The 25894-nt window shown below is 34.7% G+C and overlaps 1 protein-coding gene across 1 annotated transcript; it reads left to right on the forward strand.

Annotated features, from left to right (window-relative positions):
- Positions 1-4470: 4470 nt before the first annotated feature.
- On the forward strand, positions 4471-4998 carry LOC145126837 (uncharacterized). Its single transcript, XM_079062123.1, has one exon. The coding sequence runs from the start codon at positions 4471-4473 to the stop codon at positions 4996-4998; it is 528 nt and encodes a 175-aa protein (XP_078918249.1).
- The last annotated feature ends 20896 nt before the right edge of the window (positions 4999-25894 follow it).

The raw sequence follows: 25894 nt of genomic DNA on the forward strand, positions 1-25894 counted from the left end.
ATCAAAATATGAAATTTAAAACGTAATGTTTTGGGGTTGTAACTCACCAAATTTGTAAATAACTGTAATGTAACCATTTTTGCTAGAAGAGCTAACTTTTAGTAAAAGTTTCCAAAAACCATGTAGTTTTACACCCATAAATTTTCTTATGATATTATTACATAGATTATGTTTGTTTTAACAACATGTATATCACAAATATTTATACCAAAAACTAGTATAACCCATAACTTATGTAAATAATATTTTATCTTTTAACATAAAGATGAAAAACATGAAATTATTTGTGGGATAAACAAAGTTTTACTTGTATTCCCCCCCCCCCCTAAAACATGAAAAAGCTTGAAAATGTGGGGGTATGAACTCACCTTGGTTTGGTTAGGTGAATGATTTGAAGGAAGGAGGTGGTGATTTTCGAGCCTAGTTTCTTGGTAAGAGCTTGAAAAACTTCTTGGAAGGGTTGGTGCTCTAGGAAAACCAACACACTAAAATGTGTGTAAACATGGTGATTTTAGCTTAAGAATTCACAAAACACTTAAGATACACAAGAATGCTTACCAAAAATTTTAAGGATGAACTTGGGTTTAAATCTTCTTTGAAACTTGGAAGAGAATTCTTGAGAGGTAAGGAAAGGTTATAGGAAGCAAAATGAAGAAATGGTGGGGGTTGTGGAGGTAATCTCGTCCAATATAAGGAGTAAAGAACTGATGTGATATATACTTTGATAACTGCGAGATAATGGCTTAGAAGTTTGCTGGGTATTAATATACATGGGAAATTGTTGAAGTATCTATTCACCAAGTCAACTATTTTTGTCTTATCTTCATCCATGACTGCAAACCCTCTTAGAAATACCCTAGTGTGACCGAAATCACATGTGATTTCGGTCCTAGGCTTAGCTTTACTTTACGTTTTCGATCCTAAGTCTTTTCTCTTAGTGTTTTCGGCCAAAACATGATCCATTGAGGGTGTTTACGGCCAAGGGATGACCCATTTAAAGTGATTTCGGTCTTGAATGATTCCCTTGGTTATGTTTTCGGTTTTAGTTGATAGAAAACTTAAAGGTGATGGCCTTAAAATTCAAGTATTCAAGATTGTGGCATAAATACAAGTTCATGTGTTAACACCATTTGATTCTTGTTTGATTTGCATTGATCATTTAGGGCTTAATGTAACATGATCTTCAAGTGTATATTATAAAACATCATTGTTCCAAAGTTAACCATTGCATATACACTTATATACAAGACCCCTTGGACTTGGTTTGACCCGAAATTTTCTAGTTGTCACAAGATCTAAACTCTAACAAGGTCTAAATGGATAAAGTTTCAAACTTTATAGATTAAGACATACCACAACAACCTTGATCTAGAATTTTGTATTCCAAATGACCTAAAACACCCCCAAGACTTGCATTACTTGAAGGGCAGGCTAAAGGTCCAAACTTTATTAAACCATAAGGCTCAGAAGATACAAGAAGAGATTACATGGTGCTGGAATTATTTTAACTCCTAGATTACCCACAAAACAGAGAAAAATATACATAAAGTGACATAAGAAAGGATCTAGCAAACAACAAGGAATGCTTGAAGCTTTATACTCATAAAGGTACAAGATAAGTGCAAACTTGTTGGATGTACACTCACTCTTCACTTCATTGCACCAAAGAGGATCTTGGTTTTCAAGCTTTAAGGATAAACCAAGGCAATATTGTTGGAAATAGGTGTACAATATCATAACTAGTTGGTATATCTTTTGGAATAATATGAAAGTCCTTTTTGGGTTGCTATCTATACCAAGAATAGATAGAAATGATTTTAGGAGATTGAGAAAAAGGTTTCTTAATTTATTATATGATTAATAAATTACTTAAAAACTAGTTGTAATTAGTTAGAATTAATTTGGAATTAATTATGGATTAAGCTGAGGTACATGGAATGAATGTTAACTTTTCAATAGTTGAACGAAGGAGACATTCTAGAACCCCTTTAGAAGTGGACGATTTTAGAGCCTACTTGGAGGGTTCCAGATCCGTTCCATTGATCAGATAGGGAAATGATTTGAATCTGGATTAAATGTAATATTTAATTGATTCAAGTTAGGGTTATCCAATCACCTGCTTAGCTATATAAAGGGGCCTACGAGTTGGAATTTTTGTCCAACGCACTCCTCCTAGAAGGCTGAATAAATTGTTCCTCCTCCCTCCCCCTCTCTCTCTCTAGCCTATCTCCTTAGTTTTAGGTTTATTGGCTTTTGGGTGTGAAAAATTATATGTACTCTCCTTTGGGCACTAGTCTTCCAAGAAGCAACAAGGAATCAAGTAGAGAAATCGATTTTGTCTAAAGGTATGTATTCGAATACCTCACTTATAGGTTGATTTTCTAGTTATAAAAGTATGTTGCTATAATAGTAAAACTTAGAATCCTAGGATGAATGTACACTTAAGTTTATTATTGAATGCTTATATTGCAATAACTAGTGTAGAGATGAATAGAAAACCCAACGGTGTTACCAGAGGCTCAATTTTTGTTATATGCAAAACAAATAAAAATCGAAATTTTTCGTAAAAGAAAACATGTAGTCACAGGATACGGCACAACCTAGGCTACGCGCAACACGCTCTGCCGTATTTTCCGAAGAATGGAATTTTTGTTGTATTTTCGAATTTAGGATTTATCATTAGTTTTATTTATTATATTAATATCTTAAAATCAAAATAATTAAAACGGGGAGATAAATATCCCTAATTGATTTTAAAATACAGAAAATGATTAGTTTATTAACTAATTAATTATAAGATAATCAAAGATAATTATATTAAATAATATAATTTTAAATAGTTAAAATACACCTCTTATAAATTATAAAAGTCTATAAAAGACCCCAACGATACACACACACACACACACACACATATATATATATATATATATATATATATATATATATATATATATATATATATATATATATTAAGAACGCGAGAACATATCTGGATCACATCTATTTTTTTTTACAAAACCCTCTCACGTACTGGCGCAACGAAGGAACTTAATATTCATATATGAATATAAACCACCACCACCACAACTAACACAACCACCACTCGACCACATTTTTCTTTTTTCCCCAAAACCCTCCCACGAACCTACGAGAGTATATGCTTATTCTCAAGTTATATATATATATATATATATATATATATATATATATATATATATATATATATATATATATATATATATATATATATGAATATACTTATTCATATATGAATATTATCTATTCCGTCGTCCCTATATTCTGGAGCACTTAAGCGGTAGATTTGTAATATGCGACAATATGCTTACCTTTATATTCATATATGAATATTAAGTCCTCCGTCGCGCCGATATGCAGGAGAGTTTTGCTGCAAAAAAATATATGTGGCTCTGATTTGATCTCGCATTCTCAATTTCATAATTGTTCTCATTTGACCCTTCCCGTATATATATATATATATATATATATATATATATATATATATATATATATATATATATATATATATATATATATATATATATATATATGTATGTAGCATTTATTATATGTAAAATAAATAATTAAGGCATGTGCGCTCACTTGTTTAATTAATGATCCTTAGACGAATCATGACTTGGCCTCATTCACGAAGTCATGCTATAAGAGAGGTATAAGGAAACAATCTATCAAATAACCGTTGAATGAGTGTCCGTTTAACTCACCTTTTATTTGTGTGGTGGATTGTCATTAGCCAAAAGGGTTCAGTAGGACGATTTCTCATTAAAAGTATAAATATAAGTACGTGAAACAAAATACCGTTCTTGGTTATTTAAGAAAAGTAAATAGTTGCTAATCCATGATTAACACCCATTGTTCGTTGCAAGTCTATTAATGGAGCTTATAAGGTTAATCGATACATAAATTTGAGATGTAAAAGGAATATCACATGGACTTGTACTTGTGATTTACTTGTTGGGAGATGTGTGGTTAACTGACACGTTAGTTTGCGAGCCACAAATTATCTAGGGTCGTACGTTCTTGTGTGGTTGATTCACCATCATAATTGTGAGACCTCATAATCCCAAGCACAAATATTGAATGTGAAAATCCAAGATTAACATGACATTAAATAGTTTCGATGAATCTTAAAGATATAGGAGTTTCATAGTTTTTGAAATTAGTAAAGTGAATTACCTCTATAAAATAAATTTCTTGAATGATTACGATATCCTTCCTCATAAAATGAATTGAATATATGGGTCCTAGCTTTAAATTAAAAGTCGGTAATTATTTAAGGAATGAATCAACTAATTAAACTCACTCTCTGCCCCCCCCCCCCCCTCTCACTCTCTTCTTTTATACTTCAAGTAAAAAATGGACATCCTCTTCCTCGTCCTCCTCCCACTAACTTGAACCTCTCACTCGTTTCTATTATCCAAAGAGAAAATGATTGGGGGTGCCAATTACCTTGATTGGATGAGGAATCTTAGAATCAAACTGAGTTATAAAAATTGTGAGTACTTGCTCAATGAACATAATCCCAAAATTTATGATGATGCAACTGATGAAGAAAAATCCGCCCATGTCAAATATATGGATGAATCGAATAAGGTCTATTGTATTATGATGGCATCTATGTCTTTCGATCTTCAAAATACATTTCAGAACACTTGGTCTTTTGAGATGAACTTGCAACTAGCAAAAACATTCCACAAAAGAGCAAGACAAGAGAGATTCAAAGTTGTAAAGTCCCTTATGCCATGCAAACTCAAAGAAGGTTGTTATGCGTGTGCTCATGTCCAATTGATGAAGAGTTACATTGACAGACTTGAGAACATCAATATTGTCTTTGATGAGAACCTAACAGTGAATCTCGTATATGGGTCTCTTCAAAGATTATATGATAATTTCATAAAGAGTTATCACTTGAATAGTATGGAGAAGACAGTGATGGAACTATATAATCTACTCTAAATAGCTGAAACCGACATAATGAAAGTTGTGCCAACTAATACGATCCAAAGTGGTGGTAAACTCAAGAGAAGGTGTCTCAATACCAAATGGAAATGAAAGGCAGTGGCTTCACATTCTTAATGTGGGAATAAGACAAAAGGAGATGAAACATACCCATCTATGAGTGATCCCAAAGAGGTATTGTGCTTTTACTATAGAGTCAAGGGACATTGGAAATGAATCTGCTGCAAGTACTTGAGAGATCTCAAGGATGGAATGGTTCAAGCGACCGGGTCTAGTTTTATTATCAAACTTCAAAATACTACTAATTCTAATCCATGGGTTATTGATACTGGTGTTCACATATGCGCGGTGCAGGGACTACAAGCAAGAAGGAATCTTAGTCATGGAGACGTAACTGATCATGGGAGACAAACGAAGGTCGACTGTCATGATGATTAGAGAGTTGGAGTTGAAGCTGGGTAATGAAATTAGGATTTAATTAGTTAATTGTTATTACTCTTCTGAGATGTCAAGAAAAATTATTTCTTTCCATTCATTGTATAGACAAGGTTTTCAATTTCCTTTGTGGCTTGAATTTTTTAACAGTGGGAGTATCATCATCAGAAGTTTTTGAATCATTTTCAGCAGAACTAGAATTATTTTTGTTCTGCTCATGCCAATCTTACACTGTGACCTTATCTGCACATGAGGTAGAAAAATTAGTATCGTTCACACTATCATTATGTACTGTCTCAACTATAGTAGGTTTGCCATACTGTAGGTGTGCTTCCCTTGCCTTTTCTTCATCCATCATAGGAGTAAAAGTGTAGTTATCATTGAATGGAGGAGGAACACTATCATACCCTACACCTACATTCTTTTTTTCTTTCCATATAAGTTGCTTTTCAATCATTGTCTCAACTTTCTTACTTGACACATCAAATTTTTTAATATAAAAATCTGCATTTTCAAACTTAATTTTCAATGTGTCAAGCTCGGCAGTTGGAATGACAATATTTTCTTGAGCATAATCATAGTGTTCACATTTAGTGCTATAATCTTCCTTAATTGTTTTTAGATCTTTGGTTTGGGCCTCTAAATTTTCTTTTAAGGGTTTTTGGGCCTTTCTGAGAGTATATCCTTCATATTTAAGGTCCTCACTTTCCCTAATTAATAAATCATGTTGATCGCGATAACGTGTAAGTGTATCACTACAGGCTTGAGTACAGAAAGTTTTGACCGAAAACCAAGAAATTCAAACAGTTTGACCGAAAACAGTTTATCGAGAACTAGGCTTCTTGACCGAGAACGAGGCTTCTTGACCGAGAACCTTAGCCAAAATCTTACAACCGAAAAGCTGAACCGAGGTTGTGGAGCTGAGAACATAGATTTGCAGTCGAGAACTCAAAGGCTGAGACTGAGAGCTCTGAAGTTGAGTCCGAGGAGATGCCCTAACCAAAATCTATCAGCTGGCCGCCGAGAACTCTTAAACCTAACCGAGAAACTGAGCTTGCCGCCGAGAACTCCTAGGTTTTGACCGAAGACGCCCAAAATTGCCAAAAACATGAAATTTGGTAATTAATTAAGACCAATTTCAATAAAAATCTTTAAAATAATGAAGAACACGAAGAACAACGACAATAATTTCGTCAAAAAGAACTAAAAAACACCAAGAAAAACTCCAAGAAACGGTTAATATTTGGACAATTCGATTGATACCAATCCTTGCTATGATACCAATTGTAAGTCCTAAAACACTTAGATCAATATGATATCAATCAAACTATCTAAAGAATGCAGAATATAAATCAGATAGTGATTCAAGCACACACAAATAACTCTTAATGCACACGATTTATTAGATGAAATTGTCTGGTACAACAAGATCTTCTTAACAGTCGAAAATAATAAATGATCAACAACTCTAACTCCTAAACGGCTGAAAAAATATTTATACAAACCTAGTACAAAGCCTTAACAGGCCCAAGCCCAAGCTGATCGAAAGCATCATTAAGCCCACCGAAATCACATGGTGATTTTGGTCCAAACACCACCGAAAACATGGTGTTTTCGGTCCTAGACCGAGAACTCTAAAAGCTATCAAAAGTAAAGTATAAACCACAAATCATGTCTTAACAATGTCGTTCCCTATAAGAAGTATGTCATCAACATACAATACCAGGAAGGTTACTATACTCCTACTAGCTTTGACATATACACAAGATTTCATCTTCACTTCTAGAGAAGCCAAAATCTTTAACTTTCTCGTCAAAGCAAAGATTCCATCTACGAGAAGCTTGTTTCAATCCATAGATTGATTTCTCAAGCTTACACACTCTATTGGGATACTTTTCATCGACAAAACCCTCTGGCTGACTCATGTAAACATCCTCAGCCAACATCCCATTAATGAAAGTGGTTTTGATATCCATCTGCCAAATTTCATATTATGAAGCGCAGCTATGGCTAGCATTATCGTAATAGATTAAATCTTAGCTACTAGTGAGAAGGTCTCATCACAGTCAACCCCTGGCGTTTGAGTAAAGCCCTTCGCAACCAATCGAGCTTTGGAAGTGCGTACCATTCCATCTATGTCCGTCTTCTTCTTGAAGATCCATTTGCATCCAACTGTCTTACGACCTGGTACATTGTCAACCAAATTCCAAACTTGGTTGTCATGCATGGACTTGATCTCACTGTCCACTGCCTCTTTCCACTTGTAGACTCAGGACCTGCCATGGCTTCCTTATAGTTAGCTGGTTCATCCAAATTTACCAGTGTACTATCACTGGTAAACGTATCACCATCTTTAGTAATATGGAAACCATAAAACTCAGTTGGCATTTTAATTCTACCGGAATGCCTAAGAGGTAACGACTCGTCAATTGGTTCAACTGGAATTTCTTCCTCAGGTTGAGCCCTAGCATTTTTAGAGGTTATTTCATCGTTTGACTCTTGAATTTCATCAAGATCAATTGTACTCCCACTGTCCTCTTTACATATGAGCTCTCTCTCGCAAAAGACTGTTCTTCATGCTACGAAGACCATGTTGTCACTAGGTCTGTATAACCAATACCCAAAGGACTTTTGTGGGTAACCGATCAAAATACATCTCTCACTTAGAGGTTCAAGCTTGTCGTGAGTCTCTCGTCTAACGAAAGCTTCACAACCCTAAACCTTGATATTGACTAATGAGGGAACCTTCCCTGTACACATCTCATGAGGTGTTTTGGAAACCTTCTAAGTGTTGGATTAATGTCTAAGTCCATAACTATAATTGGTAAGACTTGACCCGACCCGACATGGTCCATTTGGGTTGCATGGCATCATGCATTTGGATAGACTATAATGAGAGAAATAACACTTAAGGTTGGTTAATATATTATAAGTTCTAATATATTAATAAGGTTATTTAATTAGTATTGATCAAGAATTAATTTGGAATTAATTAAGTGATCAAAAGGAGACTAATTAAATATATGGGTTGATTGTGTAAATCATTCATTCTTATATATGTGGGCTTGTGATCCAAGATTCCTTATGTTGGACAAAGTCCATGGGGTGACCCATGGATACTCCATGGAGGTTAAAATCCATGGAGGTTAAAATCCATGGAGCATAAGGAATGGGTAAAGTTATGAGTTACATGGTGTAACCCTAATAGCCACTATATAAAAGAATCCCATGGCTCAAGAAATCGTGCACTAATGTGTGAGTGTGAGGGCTAGACGATTTTAAGGAGTCTTCAAGTTTCTCTCAAGTTATTCCAAGTGTATTTGATGTTGTGTGAACCATTTGAGGTGTCACACTTGGGGCACTAGGCACTCAAGCTTCATGAAGACATTCTACATCAAAGAGGTATGTATTCTATCTTGTTATATTTATTATTTTGTATGCTAGATTAGGATAATACCTTGGATGTTCATAATTGTATGTATAATAGAGAAAACATAGATCCAAGGTATTTAGGGTTGCATGTACACTTAGGAGTGTTAGAATGCTCATAACCCAACAGTGGTATCAGAGACTGGTTTTTTTTCTTATTATACTTGCAAAAGTAGCTGAAAAATCGAGTTGGATGCATATATTCGATTGTTTTGGCTGGAATTGGACTAGGAACATTACCCTAAGATGTTTTTGGACTTATAAACTTGTTTTTGATGTGGTAATGTTCATGCTAATCCAATTTCTAAGATAATTGTCATAATTTCAAGATTTGTATTAGTTTGTATGTTCATGCTAATTTCTTGAAGATTGATTATTTTAATTAGCTTGTTCTTATGAGGTTCTTAGATTAATAGAAAAGTTGTGTGAAATAGTTGTTTTCAATCCATTTTAATCTAAGAGTTGATTCCAAAGTGTGTTTTTGTAACTTGTCCTCAAGTTATATGAAAAGTCACATTTAAGAATCATAAAACTCATAAAAGTTGACAAAGGTTACAAAATGAAGAGTCTAGTTCTAATTAAATGGTTTTATGACTCCATAACTTCTCCTCAAGTTATGGAGGTTCAAGAGTCTCTTCATTAAATTAAAAAAAAAGTGTAACCTTAATTAGTTCCATAAGTTACAATAAAAAAAAGTTATTTTTTTTATTAATTAGTTTAAAGTCTTCCATAACTTGTCCTCAAGTTATGGAACTTGAAGAGTTTTTTTTTATCATAGTATCGGTGGAGCGTGTGTGGTTAACCGGCACACTGATTAAGGGGTAAATATTAAGGGTACCAAGTATATTTGCATGGTTATTCACACCTTGTTTTATGATCCTCGGCATCCCAGTCACAAAACCTGAAGGGCACACTCGAGATTGAAACATGCCTTTGAACAGTTCAATGAATCTCAAAGATCTAGGACTTTCAAATCCAATTAAAACCTAATAAATTATTTCGTTTTTCATGGTGGAAATTGGTGAATCGTCATTCACCTACCTTCAAATATTTTATAGCTTGGATTACGGCATCCCTCTTCTAAGTTATAAAATAGTTTGTTGGGTCCTAGCCTTAATATTTCATATTGGGTGTCATATTAAGGACTTTAAATCAACTATCTTGAATATCTCCCAAAAAGATGTCTGGTCTAGACATTTATGATCTTCCCAAATCTCTTGAAACAAGCTTTCCTAAATGAAGATGATGTCCCATGGATATCATACTTCTTTCACCTCCTCCAATTATTCTCCCTAACCCACAAGTTCCTAAAAATTTAAGGTCACTCAAGCCCTATTGGCAAGGCAAGGTCTAGGTGTGATCACATCTTGGAGATGTAGTCACATATTAACAAGCCGGGAGAGTTGGGTGTCAAAGTCTTGAGAAAGTTGGTGGCTCAACTACTTTCTAAGTCACATAGTGAGTTCTTTTGGGAATCCTATGAAACAGACTAAAGACAAGACCCTTAATGATCTTATCTATTTGCTAAGATCAACTTCCTAAAACGCTATGGACATTGACAATGATAACATTGGATATCCAGTAAAGCTCTCTCTTCCCAATGGAAAGGGATCGACCATATTCAACTCGGTTGACCCAATGGTAAAGAGAGAGGCGAAGTCTGAGATAGTCCCATTATCAAGGGTCCATAGGTAACTATTGCCAAAGGAAGGGGCATTGGTTACGAAGCTGCCAAATTTATCTAAGGATGTTAAAGTCAATAAGTTTGGCTCTACTTCAGGTAAAGTCCATTGTCTAACTCTATTAAGTACATGCTGATTCTGATTGCGAAGATGGATTTCAATCGCATGGTTCGGTGATCAGAATTTTGGGCTATTACTTAAGAGTTATGATATTTATATTGCTTAGGAATAGATAACAACAAGGTTTTCATATGGATTGTAAGGATAAGTTTTTCCGCAAAGTTTTAAAATAAAAGAAAAAGGTTTTCATTTTATTTATTTTAAGTATCCTTACAATGGCATTTGTGAAAAGTTGTTGCTTATAAGATTCCATTGATAGCAATATTGGAAAAATAGATTTGATTCTTTCGGTTGTGGTAGTGTCTAATATTACCAAATAAGGAAAGATTCTCATCACCCAAGGTTCAATTGGACCGAAACTTGGAATCATGCAAGTTGTATAGTATGATGAATGAGAACTTTCAGCTTGGAAATTAAGACTAATTCCTTATGTGAATAAGGAAAGGACTAAGAGATCGAGTACACATTCTTGTGCACTGGTCAAGTCCACCACAAAAGATCAAGAAGACTATTCGTCATGATTCACTTAAGTTCCGTAAATATGGTTATACTTATAAGTTTAAGTATAAGTCTGTAGCATTGGAGAAGTTTCAATGTGAGACAGAACGAATAAGACGAATCAAAGTATGGCAGAAAGATAAAAGTTTCTCAAATCTGAAAAGATGGGAGAGTACTTTAGTATCATGTTTATGATCATCTTAATGATTAAGATACCATATCACAATTGGTCCTCTAAAGTCATCTTAGTGCATTCTTATGACTAAGAAGAGGAGTCATGAATTGTTGAAATGGTTAAATAAAAAAGATGAGTCATACTTCGTTCCAAAACAATTCTTAGAGTCATACTCCAAGATTGTAACTTGAGTGACATATCTTAAAGTTGGTTTGTTAACACTAGTCAAATGTAAGAGTAAAAGGTTATCTACTCTTGTACATTTGAAATTGGTAAGTTGTGATGTTTTGGATAAAACAGAGACCAACTTAGGCCAATTGTGTAAAGTGTTAGTCTTGATAAAGAATCCGCACTATCTCTTGAACATTTGACAAGGGAGTCTTATATGTCAAGAGGACAGTGGGAGTCTTAAAGCTCTTGAAAGTTTCAAGACTTAATCACGAATAAAACCTAAAGTCCTTCACTAGCACACGACTTGAGGTTTATAACCTATCGTGTTGAAATTTTTGTGCCTATTCAAGTTGGCTTTGCATAGGAGTTCTGAGAGTTCTCAATTGGTTGCACAACTACTTGGAAGCAATGGCAGGCACCTGAGCTGCCAAATGGCAAGAATTTAAGATTGCACAACTTTAATCAATATGAGTTTGGATTTGTCACTAACCTTGTCTTGTGATTATGGTTTTGACAAATTCACATGGATAAGAACACATACACTATTAAATCTAAGTGTCATAAGGTTTCTCTCCGATTCATGAAAATGATGGTGAGGAAACACTTTCACTAAGTAGATTTTAGCTAGATAGCAATTGTGATATTTGCATTCTCAAAGTCGTTAGTGGAGCGTGTGTGGTTTACCGGCACACTAACATGGACTTGTGAGAAGTGGCAAAGGTCTAAACAATTGAGACTATAATTACGGCATCCCTTTTCATAGTTCTAAAATTGTTTAGACACACATGTGAGCTATCTAAGAGAGGTGTATGATTTTGATAAAGTTTTATCAAAACAATCTAGTATCAGAAATCTGAACTTTGGTAAGAAAGTCAGCTGATTTCTGAGTACATGTCAAAGCTAGTGGGAGCATAAGTGTTATGCTAATAATCATCATGTTAGTGTTAATTATAGAAAACAAAAGTTTCAATTCGTGAGGTTGCAGGGGTTGAAAAAGTTGTTTTGCTATAATTAAGGGAGAGGAATTATACTTCATTTCAATTCTAAAAGCTTAGATTGAGATTTTAATCGTATTTAATCAAGGATATATATATGAATTTCATGTTGGAATGGCTCAACATAAGGAAATTCTATATATGGGTCCATTATTTGCGTTCTAAAATTCGATTATGATTACGACATCCCTTTTCATAATCTGAATTTTGAGAACTTGGTAAATTGAAATGGAAATATTATAGCAAAAGACTGGTTTAGTCTTTATGTGAGACATCATGAATCGTGTCCCATATGCTTCGGATATAGGATCGATTACATGTGCTATATTTATCCTTTCTAAAATTTTCCAAATGCCTGGGGCATTATGAAGGGAAAAGGTCTAGAATTGGATATAACTAAAATGATTAAGCAATTGTCGAGGACAATCTAAGGTTTACCAAAGATTGGTTGCTCAAGGACAGTTGAAAGTATAATGTTAATTCTGGAAGGACCATATTGACATAATCTGTAAGGAGGCAACTCTTGTTCAGAAGTGATAGTCAAAATGGAGTATGGAAATGTTTCAAAGTTAGAAATTATTCAATCTGTGTAAGATTAGGAAACTTAATGAAAGAAGGATGTTTCCAAGGAGCTGATCTCCTTTGGAATGCTCTGTAATGATTGTTGTCAAGTCTTTCTGACTTCGTGCATAATCATTAAGAGGATCAATGCATATAAGTTTAGAATCTAAAAGATTTCAGTAAATGGCATGAATTTGGAATTCTTGCATTTGCAGTAAGGATTTGGGACTGTGAAAAGAGGATCATTGGAGTGATGTTCAATTGATCTATTTTACAAAGTAAAGATCATAGACAAACATAGTATGCATACTTGGTGTATGGCATGACTAGTGTTTAGAAAACATAGTGTACATGCTTGGAGCATGGGACAACTAGTGTTTTTAATTCAAGTATAAAGTTGATAAAAACGAAAAAAATGAATAATGAGCAATCAGTATGGTGATAAATAAAAGTGTTTATTTATATTCATAGGGTTTGATACCATATTTGATTCATTTATTCTTGTGTTTCACTTTGCATGTTTTGACTTCCAGAATAACTAAGTCGCTCTTCCTGAATGATTAAGTTATTCAAACCATCCACAGTCGGTCATATGTTGGAAGTATATATGAATCAAGACTGTCATGGGTTGGTTTGTAGAGGTCCAAGTTGGTGGAGAAAGTGGTGCTACAACACTCATGAGTGCTCATAAGTTCTGAGTATTGGATTCAACCCGCGCTCATTTGAATCACTTCATGGATTTTATCACGAGTGATCATGAGATGATAATATATTATATTCTTCAAACCTAGAGATATGAGTTGTTACTATGAGTTGGTTATACATTGATTGCACAAAAACGCATTGGTAACTCGATGTTATAAAACGTGCCTTTGTGTATGATTCAACAAGTAGTAGAACAAGCCATATGAGTCGAAGTTTATCCATTCCTTTTACCTTCGGGATAAAAGCGATATCTGTGGGCCCCTCGATGATTTAAAGATGATACATGTGAGTGCTTGGCCAAGCCAGGACTGATTTGATTTGTTCAATCAGTCAGTCATCATGAATCGGAAATCGGGAAACAACAAATGGACAGAGAGAATGATTGATAATCCATGTCTCAGTCCATATGATATCTAGAATGGAGGAATATATGATCCCTTATCTAATGGACAAGTCATTGACAAAGGTCAGAGTTCATCGACAAGGTCAGAGTTCGACAAAAGCTTTTGAGAGCTACGATTGCTGATCGGTTCCTGAAGTCATATACAATAATAGTTTTAGACTTATCCAAGTGGGAGACTGTTGGATTAATGTCTAAGTCCATAACTATAATTGGTAAGACTTGACCCGACCCGGCATGGTCCATTTGGGTTGCATGGCATCATGCATTTGGATAGACTATAATGAGAGAAATAACACTTAAGGTTGGTTAATATATTATAAGTTCTAATATATTAATAAGGTTATTTAATTAGTATTGATCAAGAATTAATTTGGAATTAATTAAGTGATCAAAAGGAGACTAATTAAATATATGGGTTGATTGTGTAAATCATTCATTCTTATATATGTGGGCTTGTGATCCAAGATTCCTTATGTTGGACTAAGTCCATGGGGTGACCCATGGATACTCCATGGAGGTTAAAATCCATGGAGCATAAGGAATGGGTAAAGTTATGAGTTACATGGTGTAACCCTAATAGCCACCATATAAAAGAATCCCATGGCTCAAGAAATCGTGCACTAATGTGTGAGTGTGAGGGCTAGACGATTTTAAGGAGTGTTCAAGTTTCTCTCAAGTTATTCCAAGTGTATTTGGTGTTGTGTGAACCATTTGAGGTGTCACACTTGGGGCACTAGGCACTCAAGCTTCATGAAGACATTCTACATCAAAGAGGTATGTATTCTATCTTGTTATATTTATTATTTTGTATGTTAGATTAGGATAATACCTTGGATGTTCATAATTGTATGTATAATAGAGAAAACATAGATCCAAGGTATTTAGGGTTGCATGTACACTTAGGAGTGTTAGAATGCTCATAACCCAACACTAAGTTGGGACAAGATTAAGAATACGAGCATCAGTCTCTAAGGAATACCCCCATCATGAGATTGGAAGTGAAGCTCGACTCATCATGGAACAAACCATGTCTAACAAGGTTCGATTACTCCTCTCAGCCACACCATTAAGTTGTGGTGTCCCAGGAGGTGTCAATTGTGAAACTATTCCACATTCCTTGAGGTAGTCGTGGAACTCGATACTAAGATACTCACCGCCTTATCCGATCTAAGCATATTGATCTTCCTGCCTAATTAATTCTCGATTTCTTATTAGAACTCTTTGAACTTTTCAAAAGTTTCTGTCTTATGATTGATTAAGTAGATATAGCCATATCTGCTATAATCATAAGTAAAAGTCACAAAGAATCGATTTGCATCCCTTGTAGTGGATCTTAAGGGCCCACACACATCTGTGTGTATGAGATCCAACAATCCTTCACCTGTTTCACAAGAATCAGTCAAAGGTGATTTCGTCATCTTTACTAGTAGACAAGACTCGCACGTATCATCTGACCTTAAGTCAAATGATTCCAACACTCCATCCTTTTGGAGTTGGGCGATGCGTTTCTTGTTAACATATCCAAGACAACAATGCCACAAGCATGCTTTGTCTATGCCATTAGACGAATAAATTTGAAGAACACTATTAGGTAAAGCTTCAAAATAAAAAAACCATTTTTAAAAGCTGAAATAGATCCATTTTCATCATTAAAAGAATGTATACAACATTGTTTAAATAAAGCATGAAATGAAATGATGTTTCGTGTCATCTCTGACGAGTAGCAACAATTTATCTAATCCAAACCTAACCTACTACTAAGCACTAAGTTATAAACTCCAATCTTGGTAACAGGTGAAGATCGCATATTGCGCATGATAAAGTTCATCCTTCCATGCTGCACATCCTCACTTCTTCTTAGCCCCTGCAAATCAGAACATATGTGAAAACCACATCCTGTATCAAGGACCTAAGAATGAGAATATGATGAGTTATTAGATAGGATAGTCTAAATACATGCCGAGGTTGGCTTCACCTTGCCATCCTTAATATCTTGCAAGTACTTTGGGCAGCTTCGCTTCCAATTCCCTTTGTCGTGGAAGTAAAAGCAAGTAGCCTCTTTTGGATCGGAGACAGGGGAAGCGTCAGAACTGGCCTTTCCTTTGGGTCCATTGCTTGATGATCTGGCTTGGGACTTTCCCTTCCAATTCTGATTTGGAGGACCTTTCCTATTTTTCCCTTTTCCTGGCCCAATTGCTAAAACTGGAGCAGCAGTAGGAGTGGAGGCAATACCTTTTCCCTTTATCCCTGCTTCAACAGTTCACATGAGGTTCTGAAGTTGAGCCAATATGGTCTCTTGGTAGTTCAGATGATAAGTTAAGATAAACTGATCATAAAAATAGGGCAATAAGTGCAAGACTATATATCAAGAGCCAATTCCTCATCAAAGTTCACATTGAGCTTTAGCAAGCGTTCCATGCATCGTTGCATTCTTTGCACGTGGCTATTGAAAGTCTCTCCATCTTTCATCTTGCTAGTGTTAAGGGACTTTACCACCTCATACTTTTCTTGACGAGCTTGTTGATGGTACTTTTCCATCAAGTCCTTGTTCATCTCGTATGACTAGTAATCCTCGTAGAACCGTTGTAGCTCAGGAGTCATAGTCGCCACCATGATGCCAGCAACTTTTTTTGCATCATTACAGTGTTTCCTATACTCATCTAGTTCTGCAGCAATAGCTTTGGTGTCTTCAATATCAAGACGTTCTTTATCGAGCACATACTCCTTGTCCTCGAAATGGAGAGCCATTTTGATGTTGCGCATCCAATCATTATAATTGGTACCATCAAAAGTTACCCTCGAGCAGATGTTCAATAATGAGAAGTTGTTGTTGGAGGAGGAACCGAAGCATCATCTGGAGTAGACATCTATAAAAGAAAGATAGTTTTGGTTAAATAAGAATAATCCTCAATATAACACCTAAATGAAATATTAAGGCTAGGATCCAAATAAATAATTCACAACTTAGAAAATGGATGCCGAAATCTAATTGTAAATTATATAAAGGCACGTAAATGACGATTTACCAATTTCACCACGAAAAATGATTTACCAATTTCAAAATACTAGGTTTAATTACTAAATTTCAAAAATTAAAACATTTAATTCAAATTTAAAATTAAACCGAATGATTTAATAATTATCTATTAGTTGAACATTTAATTGATTTATTAAATCAATTGAGGATTATCCAATTAAATTAATCATGATAATTTAATCCTAATCCTCTCCCCCTAATTTTCGAAAATCATAGGAGGGATAAAACAAATTTTATAATTATCCTATTTATCAAGTAAACAGATAATTACCAAAAATAAGAAAACCCTACCGAAACCCTAGGATTTTCGAAAAAGGCTTATCTTGGGGAGGAAGGCAAGGATTTCAATCCTTGCCATTTTCAAAACCTAAAGGGTTAAGGAAACCCTAAAATCGAAAGTGTAGGGCAAGAGAAAGGGTTAAAACTCTTTCCTTATTTTTGAAACTTAGGGCTCAAGGAACCTTAAAATCGAAAATCCCTTAGTCCCAAAGGGTTTAATTGCCGTAAACCCTAATTGATCAAATTCAAGAATTGTAATCCATTCAACAAAGAACAAGTCAAGCCTCTGATACCAATGATGGGTTTTGAGCATAACAAACAAAATTCCTATGTGTGCATGCAACCCTAATTCTTGATCTATGTTTTCTCTAATTGAACATCAAAAGGAAACCCTAGGAAACCTATACTAATTTTGAAAATAGTAACTAGGGTTAGAATACATACCTTTGATTGTTATTGATAAATAATAAGAAACCCTTGTGTTTTTTAAGCTTAAAGAGCAAGCACCACAAATGTCGTGCATCTAGGAGATCACACCCAACACTAGCAAGAGGATGAGAGATGAGAAAGGAGAAGGGATCTTGAGAAATTCGGATATCTCTCTAGGGTTATGAGGGGCCAAAAATCCTAACGGGTAAGGGTCTATTTATAGTCCAACAAGGATGCCCTGGATAACCCTAATCTGAATTTAATAATATTATTTCAAATTTGTAATTATTCAACTCCTTATTTATCCACATGGGATAATCTAGAAACCCTAGATTATCCATATAAAAGCCATCCAACCCTTCCCTAGGAAGGTTCTGGAACCTCTTGTTCAACTATTGAACAATTACACTTTAGACCCTGCACTTTTAATTAATTATTTTAATCCTAAATCTAGTTCCAATTAATTCATGATTAAATATTAAATAAATATAGCTATTTCTCATTAATATATTATTCACATAATATAATAACAAATTATTTATTTCAATTTTTTAATCAAATAATAAGTCAATCTCTCTCTCCAAAAAGTCATCCTGTCTAGTTTCTAGTTTTGTAGGAAACCCAAAAAGACTGTGCTACTATCAATTCAAATATAAACCAATTATAGTTATGGGCTTAGAAACCTAATCCAACACTAATTACAGTGGTAAATTGATTGTTTAAGATAATATGACAAAACTACCCCCTTCCAAAACTCTTGTTGTAGCTACACTGTGCTCGTGAAGACCAAGCCAACTTCCCTTGGTTCAGATCAAAGTCAGCCTTTGTACTGTTGCAGCAAAAATAAATGTTTTCTGATCTTGACATATCTTACTCACATAAATATAAACATAAAGTAGACAATCAATTACTTCAACTTTATAGATGTACACACGTGGATAAATCAGATAGAGTCCATTTTTTGTGCTTGAACTTAGAACCTTATAAGAAAAAGACAAAAATACACCTGCAGAGTATATATTTTTGGCTGTAAACCACCCTTGTAAATATTTTATTTGAAGTTCTTGATTGTTCCAACAGTTGACCCGCTGCATTTTTTTTTAATATTTATTGTTTCCAAAAAGCTTTTCTTTTTAATGATCAAAATATAACCCAACAGATAAGAGATGCAGTGAAAAAGACGACCAGAGAGAAAACTATGATCAAGAATAAATGAGGTGATGACAGATGCTTCTTTTGGTCCCACTTAGACAGTGATAACTTAAGCATGCTTGATAGTTCCTTTGATGAGACCAAAATGCCCTTGTCTACATGCAGCCAAAATTCACAATGACTATAGATTTTGAAGATGGGTCATGATTCACAGCCAAATATACCAGAGTAGTGTTCAGTCCATAGTCATCTTGTTTGACTTAACCACATAAGTCCTGATCCTTGATAATGACATTTCAACCTTGTTCCTTTTACACTCTCTTGGAATTTTTCTAGACCCATGAACAAAATAAGGACCAAATTACCTTTCCACTTGACTTTTTAGCATTAAAGTTTTTTTAACAACTGTTGCATCCTTTCTTTTGTTTGACAACAACTAGACAATAATGTCCTTAATGCCCTTGAGTTGGTCCCTGATGCATCTCATGAGGAGAGATAGACTCATTTTGACTTTAACAACACAAAGTGTGAATGGTTTGTAGGAGCATGCTTTTTATGATTGCTTAAAGAAATGTCCAAGAAAAAGACGAGAATGCCCTTTTCTTTTCTCTTTAACTGAAAATATTCTCTTTTGAGACAAATTGTTGGGTCTAAAAATATGGTTTATACTTTACTTTTCTAGGCTTTAATAGTTTTTGGTCTAGGACCGAAAACAGATTTGGGTGTGCGGTTGTGTGTTTGCGGTTGTATGGTTGTTCACCACCGTGAACCTGTTTACGGCCATGAACGTGTTCTCGGTCTTGGTCCCTTATAAATTGTGTGTTAGATGTTTCAGATGAATAGTTGTTGCATGTGTGTGTTATCCAAGTGTACCAGATGTTTACGGCCCTAATAGAACGTGTGCATTGTTGGATTGATCTTGCTTCTACTCCTTCTTATCCTTATTGATTACAGCTTGCTTGTGTGTTTGATCACTAGCTGGTTCCAGATTTGGGGACTTGCAATTGGTATCAGAGCCATACTAGTGTCAAAACTGATCAAGTTGTGTTTTCGGTTGGAAGTTTCTTCATTTTCGTGATTATTTCAAGCTTGGTTGCTGATTTTCTGCTTTTGATCGTGAATTCAAGGCCAAAGGAATCGAAAACAGATGATTTTGAGCAGATTTCGATTCCTTTGGCCTTGAATTCACGATCAAATGCAGAAACCCAGCAACCAAGCTTGAAATAATCACGAAAATGAAGAAACCTCCAACCGAAAACACAACTTGATCAGTTTTGACACTAGTATGGCTCTGATACCAATTGTAAGTCCCCAAATCTAGAACCAACTAGTGATCAAACACACAATCAAGCTGTAATCAATAAGGATAAGAAGGAGTAGAAGCAAGATCAATCCACCAATGCACACGTTCTATTAGGGCCGTAAACATCTGATACACTTGGATAGCACACACATGCAACAACTGTTCATCTGACACATCTGACACACTATTTATAAGGGACCAAGACCGACAACACGTTCACGACCGTAAACAGGTTGACGGTCGTGAACACCCATACAACCGCAAACACACAACCGCAGACCCAAACCTGTTTTCGGTCCTAGACCAAAAACTATTAAATCCTAGAAAAGTAAAGTATAAACCATATTTTTCGACCCAACACAAATGCTTTTTTTAAGAGACAAAAATTCAACTTCTAACCATAACATACTTACACAAGAGGCACTAGCCTTCTACTATTTCTGAGTCATGAATTGTCATATAAAAGAAAAATCATATAGAGCGAAACTTCCATAATGACATAGACAGAGCTTTTCATATTTTATTAAAAAATAATAATAATAATAATAATACATATAGACATACCTTTCTTTTGTGAGAGAGACAACTAATATTGACTGCAAAACTTCTCTCACATCTTCAGAACTCAACAAAAAACCTTAGGGACCCATTTGAGATTGGGTTTAGAAACATACCTCACTTCTTCTGAAGATTTCTGATCAAAAGTCGAACAACCAGCTTGAGGTTTCAGAAATTTTTTCTTCTTTTCTGGGAACTTTTTATTAAAAAGCTCCTTTCTAACTCCATTTGTTAGCTTTGTTTCAGGTTTAGAAGATGATTTATTGATAACCCAAACTTTTTTCATCTTCATTCGTTCTGGATAGGACTTCTTTGGAATGCAAGTCTTCTTTGTTTGTGACCTCTTCTTTCTTTTATTTGTTTGTTTAGCCCTGAAAGAAGAGTTATTGAACCACGAACATACATTATAAAACTTACCAGCTTGAGATATTTTGATGTTTGAAGATGGAGCTTGAGCATGAGTATTGACAGATTGAGATGGAGTCTTTACAGCTTGACCTGGAGAGGTAGTGTAACTTGACTTTTCAGCATGGATTAACTTGCTAGCGTGAACCAAAATTTCAGCATGAACAACTTTCTCAGCTTGATGCTTGTCAGCGTAAGCAACTTGTGATTTCTCAACGTGAATCTTATGATCGTCAGGTTTGTTGGTGCAAGAGCTGATGTTGTGTTCATCTTGGTGAAGGAATAATGAAGAACACAGAAGTATCACCATAATGTCATATATATATATATATATATATATATATATATATATATATATATATATATATACTAATCTAATCTAAAGAATCCTTTTAATCAAGGGATTGTATCTAAGCTACATAAAAACTAATCTGGTATATAAGTAATGTATCACATCAGATCTTCTCTAGATTTGGATATCAATACCAACACTTTAAAAGCCGATCAGAGCATCAACTTCTGCGTCAGGGAGATTAGCTTCAGCTTCAGTCATCAGCGTCAGGGTCAAGATGATCAACTTCAGCTTCAACAGATAGTGAATGGCCATCAGTGAATGTCATCAGCGTATCATTTGATCAATGTATCACCAGTGTATAACCATTAGCGTCTGGACACACTGATCAATCGTTAGTAGATGGTGTCTTCATTCCTTTGGTGTTGATAGAGTCTTCAGGGTCTTTCAGTCATCAGGGGATGTTCTTCAGTCTTTGACATATGAACTTCCATCATCATATCGTTAGATTAACTAACTAACCATAACCATAGTGGATATATTTTGCATCATCAAATCTATATAATTGAGTGACCCAACAACCAAGTCATTAGACAACTGTCAAGGATATTCATAAGTATTTAAGAAATACGATGGACATGGTGCCTATATATTGTGGAGAATCTAAGGTTGTAGTAAAGGTGTCAGTGATGCCAATTTCCATACTGATAGAGATGATTCGAATTCACAATCTAGATGGGTATTTTTTCTGAATGGTGGCTTAGTGACTTAGAAAAGCTCCAAACATGAGACAATGTTAGACTCTACATTCGAGTCTAAATACATTGCAGCAAGTGAAGCCTCCAAGGAAGCTATTTGGATTAATAACTTCCTAGGAGACCTTAGAGTTGTTCCAAGTAACAAAGAACCGTTGAAAATGTTCTGTGATAATGAAGATGCTGATCCTCTGACTAAAGAACCTAGAGATCATGGAAGGTAAAGAGACATTTTAAGGAAGTTTCACTACATTCTAGATAGAGTTAAGGATGGAGCTCTATTTGTAAAGTGAATATCATCATAGGAGAACCCAACTGGTCCATTCGCAAACGGGATTACCAAAGATAAGCATATTTAGCATGCTAGGTTTGAGAGATGATGTAAAGTTTAATAGTTAGTTGGTTATTAGAAACATTTAGAACAAAGAATAAATTTTGTAATTGTTATTGTGATTAAATAATGGATATTTATTTATATTCAAGTGTGTTAACATTTACTATTAATTTATATTTTGTTTCATTTTTTCATTTTTAGATCCCCACTTCCCTAGTATGAATTTACTTAAACTCCACAATCGTTCCTACTCTTAGGAGTGAGTATCGAGCTAAGATTGTCGTGAAGTGTTAGTAGATTGTCTATAGAGATTAGACATAGCATGGAGATTGCGACTAACGCTCATGAATGCTTAATAGAAATTTAAGAATTGGTCATGGCCTCAATAACGGGTAATTATGAGATGATAATATCTTTTATTCTTAAAATAGCGAGATATTTAAGTTCTTTGTAGGTAGGTTTGTTGTGTCTTAGTATTTCTCAAATGCTATCTGTAACTTGTAGTCATAACGAGTGGTCTATGCATAATCTGACCTGTATATGTAATCAAAGTTTATTTGTTCCCTTTCTCCATAATGGGAAAGGATATATCGTGGGCCTCTCAGTGATTTGATGACGATATACATGTGTTAGGCGTAGCCCAGACTTGATTGGTGTTTTTGATTAGTAGTCTGATTAGATCGTCATAAATGAGAAAATCAAGAAACAATTGATGGGTTGTTACTTTGATTCATAATCCATTACTCAGTCTATAATGATATATTGAAAGAAACAAACGAATAAATGATCACTTATCTAAGGTCCAATTTTTTATAAGATCTGAGTTTGCCAGTTGTTGTGGAAGGCATGCTTTGTTGGTTGTTCAAAGTCTATCTGACCAATACTAGTTATTGAATTGCCCAAGTAGGAGTATGTTGGAAATAGGTGTCCAATGTCATAACTAATTGGTATATCGTCGGGAATAATAGCAAAAGTCCTTTTTAGGTTTCCATCAAGAGCAAGAATAACTAGATATGATTTTAGGAGATTGAGGAAAAGGTTTATTAATTTATTATATGATTAATAAATTAATTAGAAACTAGTTGAAATTAATTAGAATTAATTATGGATTAATATGAGGTATAAGGAATGAATGTTAATTGTTCAATAGTTAAACAAAGGGGATATTCTAGAACCCCCTCAGAAGTGGACAATTTTGGAGCCTCCTTGGAATGTTCCAGAATTGTGTCATTGATCAGATAAAGTAGTGATTTGAATCATGATTAAATCAAATCTTTAATTTATTCAAATTCGGGTTATCCTATCACTTGCTCTACTATATTAAGGGGCCTAGGGTACTTGCAGATTTCGTCCAACCCACTCTTCCTAGAAAGGTGAAGAAATTATTACTCCCCTCTCTGTAGCCTCTCTCCTTAGTTTTAGGGTTCTTGGCTTTTGGGTGTGAAACATTAGAGGTACTCTCCTTTTGTGTACTAGTCTTCCAAGAAGCAACAAGAGATCAAGGAATCAAGTAGAAAAATTGATTTTGTCTAAAGGTATTTATTCGAATCCCTCACTTATGGGTTGTTTTTCTAGTTTTGAAAGTATGTTTCTATAATAGTAAAACATAGAATCCTAGGGTGCATGTACACTTAGGTTTATTAATGAATACTTTCTTTGCCATAACTAGTGTAGAGACGCATATAAAACCCAGGAAAAATGAGCTTCCAAGGTTATATAATGCTCAAAAAGGAAGAAAATGGGGCTAGGGTTTATAGAGGATCTTTCTAGGGATGAAGGATGCCGCAAATGATCCAACCTTAGAGAGTTACAGGTCTTTAAATATCCCCAAAACACAACCTGTGGGCGGGAGCACGCGACACTCATAAGAAGCACGTCGTGCTTCTTGAGATTAATTTCAGATTTTAGTTTTTCGGTATTTAGCGAAGTATTAAAATTAAAACTAGATTTAAATTACATACCAGGAATAAGAATGTTACACATGATGATGGTAAATACCATGTCAGAATGCCTAGTGACATGATTTGTAGTTAGATATTATAAGAAATAATACACAGGCTGGCCAAGAATATTATTCCATAATGATCTAAGTGAATGTTCCAGGAAGATTGTTGGACATTTAAATAAGAGAATGTAGTATCCAGGCAAGAAATGCCATTTATAAAAAATCATGTACGGATATCCTGGTGTATGTAATGATCTTAAAAGGAATTCACAAGGATCAAAATGATAGATTTCCAATTCAGTGTAGGAATTCATTCTTAAATGAATGAACATATGACATAACTCTTAGAGAACATGCTAGGGACATGTGTCATAGACCTCAAAGTAGCAGGATCAAGTAGAGTTTATTATGATGATAGTATCAGGATAACATTATAAAGCACTCCTAACTATTGGAGTAAGCCAACTAGTAAAATAAATGGATATGTTCCTTAGATTCCATAGTATAGAATGGAAATAAACACAATACCTTATCTATGGAAAAATATAGATTAACAGTTACTTAATAAGGTGTCGATAGTGTGAGGAGTTATAGATAACATCTGATGAAGACAGTGTGGGGATTTTATTCAAAAGTTTGTTCCTAAAACACAAGATTAGCAATATAAGCATTTAAAATTTGAACAACATAAACTAGTTTTATTCCCACCAAAGGATCTACTTGGAATGTTTTGAAAGAAAACAACAACCATAGAGTTGGAGGGGGGGGGGGGTGGGGGGAGATTAACAACCTTTGTAGTCCTTTGAGTCCTCAAAGGGAGGCTTGAAAGTTGATGAAGATAGAAAATATCCAAATTATAATATCTCTATATGTATCCACCAACAAGTCACCAAACCCTATTAGATGCTAGTCTTTCACATGAAAATAGTTGTTCTTATGCCTCAAAGACTTATACCAAATTAGTCTTCAAAGGAGAAGCAACTAAAACACACAATACTATATAACAAGATTGCTAGAGAGATGAGAGGGAGGGGGGGGGGGTAATCTAGCTCTCTGCTTTTAAAAGAAAGAAGAAGTAAACTAATAATGATCCTCTTTGTCACTTATATACTGACACACCTAATGAAAGTCCATGCTTTCATTAATTGAATTCAAGACTTGCAAGCAACATGCATGTATAAGAATGAAGTTAAACGAAGCAACAAACCATACCTTATGTGGGTATACACA

The sequence above is a fragment of the Lactuca virosa genome, chromosome 7 (assembly GCF_052849685.1).
Source record: "Lactuca virosa cultivar CGN04683 chromosome 7, Lactuca_virosa_CGN04683_v6, whole genome shotgun sequence".
Classification (NCBI taxonomy): domain Eukaryota; kingdom Viridiplantae; phylum Streptophyta; class Magnoliopsida; order Asterales; family Asteraceae; genus Lactuca; species Lactuca virosa.